Raw genomic sequence first — 1,171 nt, 5'->3', positions numbered from 1 at the left:
CTTTCCCTAATCAAGGAAGAAACTTGAAAGCAACTTTCCTTCTGAAAGCAAAAGCTGTAGTAATGCAGATGAATTGGTTGTGTCCAGGTGTGTTCTGAGGGAAAGGTTTACACACTCATCCTGAGTGGCACTTAATCCAACTATTTGTTCATTTAAACACAGTTTTCTTGTAGCTAATGTTGGTTGTACCAGCAGGAAGGTGGAATAGGGGATGGATATAATGGACAGTGGCAAGAAATGTTCCTGCCTACTGCAATACGGTTAGTGCCCAAGCCCTGGTATTAAGGATTTGTTTGCAGGAATGTGGAAAAGGCTGGTGTTGAAATCACAGGTGCCCTGGCAAGGCTAAAGAAGAAAAAAGCTGCTCCGAACTGGAGGAGGGGAGTTGTCAAACTCTTAACTTTCAGTACTAGAATAAATGCCCTTCATTTATTGTTTCAGTCCTTCCACTTCTCAAGAGACAGAGCTGTTACTAACAAGCAGATAACACCATGGTGTTTCTCAGTTGGCTTTCCAAAGATGATGTTTCACACGTCTCAGGAGCAGCCAACTGCTGGTTTGGTTCCACAGATTAAACAAAACCAGTCTACTCTTCAAGCAAGGCAAGCTAGAAATTGTTCTTTGAGAACAGAAGTATGACAAATTCTGCTTTAAGTTGCTTTTAAACTCCTCTGTTCCTTCATGGTTTGTACTCTTACTAGGTTTGAGTTGCATTTGGTTATTCTCAACACTCTGTTAATCCTTAGCTTCCTTTTTCCTCAATGTCTTTCTAGGAGCAAAAGAGCGTTCTGAAATCTATGAGGCATTTAAGAACATCTACCCTATTCTGAAAGGTTTCAAGAAATCATCATAACATGGCCCATAAAGCAACTAAGAATAATACATGGGGTTTGTATGGCTGTGCCTGGAACAGGAGCAAGGGTGTTTCTGGACCCAGTTGTGGAATATTAAGCAGCTTATGCTATTCTAAATCCTCTAAGTGCTGATGCTTTTCTATAGTTTGTGCAATTTTTTTTGCTTTTGGATTAGGTGTCTGTAATCCACTTGAGTTCTAACAACTTGTGTCAAGCTGAGAAATGTGCCAAATGAATGTACTTTTAATAGAATGTGGATTAGGGTGGCACTTAAAAGTATTTTGTAATGGGAAACCACGTGTCCCTTCCCCTGCTGA

General features: G+C 40.4%; 1 protein-coding gene across 1 annotated transcript in view; it reads left to right on the top strand.

Moving 5' to 3' along the window:
• LOC103776806 (TATA-box-binding protein-like) overlaps nt 1-853 on the top strand; it is a gene marked incomplete at its 5' end in the record, with an annotated part of 9,506 nt that extends 8,653 nt beyond the window's left edge. The window contains one exon of the mRNA XM_008944334.1: nt 774-853. Within this exon, the coding sequence (XP_008942582.1) occupies nt 774-853 (80 nt within the window). The remainder of the gene's footprint in view (nt 1-773) is intronic.
• Nucleotides 854-1,171: the final 318 nt, after the last annotated feature.

This window comes from Merops nubicus, unplaced genomic scaffold (genome assembly GCF_000691845.1).
Source record: "Merops nubicus isolate BGI_N331 unplaced genomic scaffold, ASM69184v1 scaffold13947, whole genome shotgun sequence".
In the NCBI taxonomy this organism is placed as follows: domain Eukaryota; kingdom Metazoa; phylum Chordata; class Aves; order Coraciiformes; family Meropidae; genus Merops; species Merops nubicus.
This window is presented reverse-complemented; position numbering and strand designations above follow the sequence as displayed.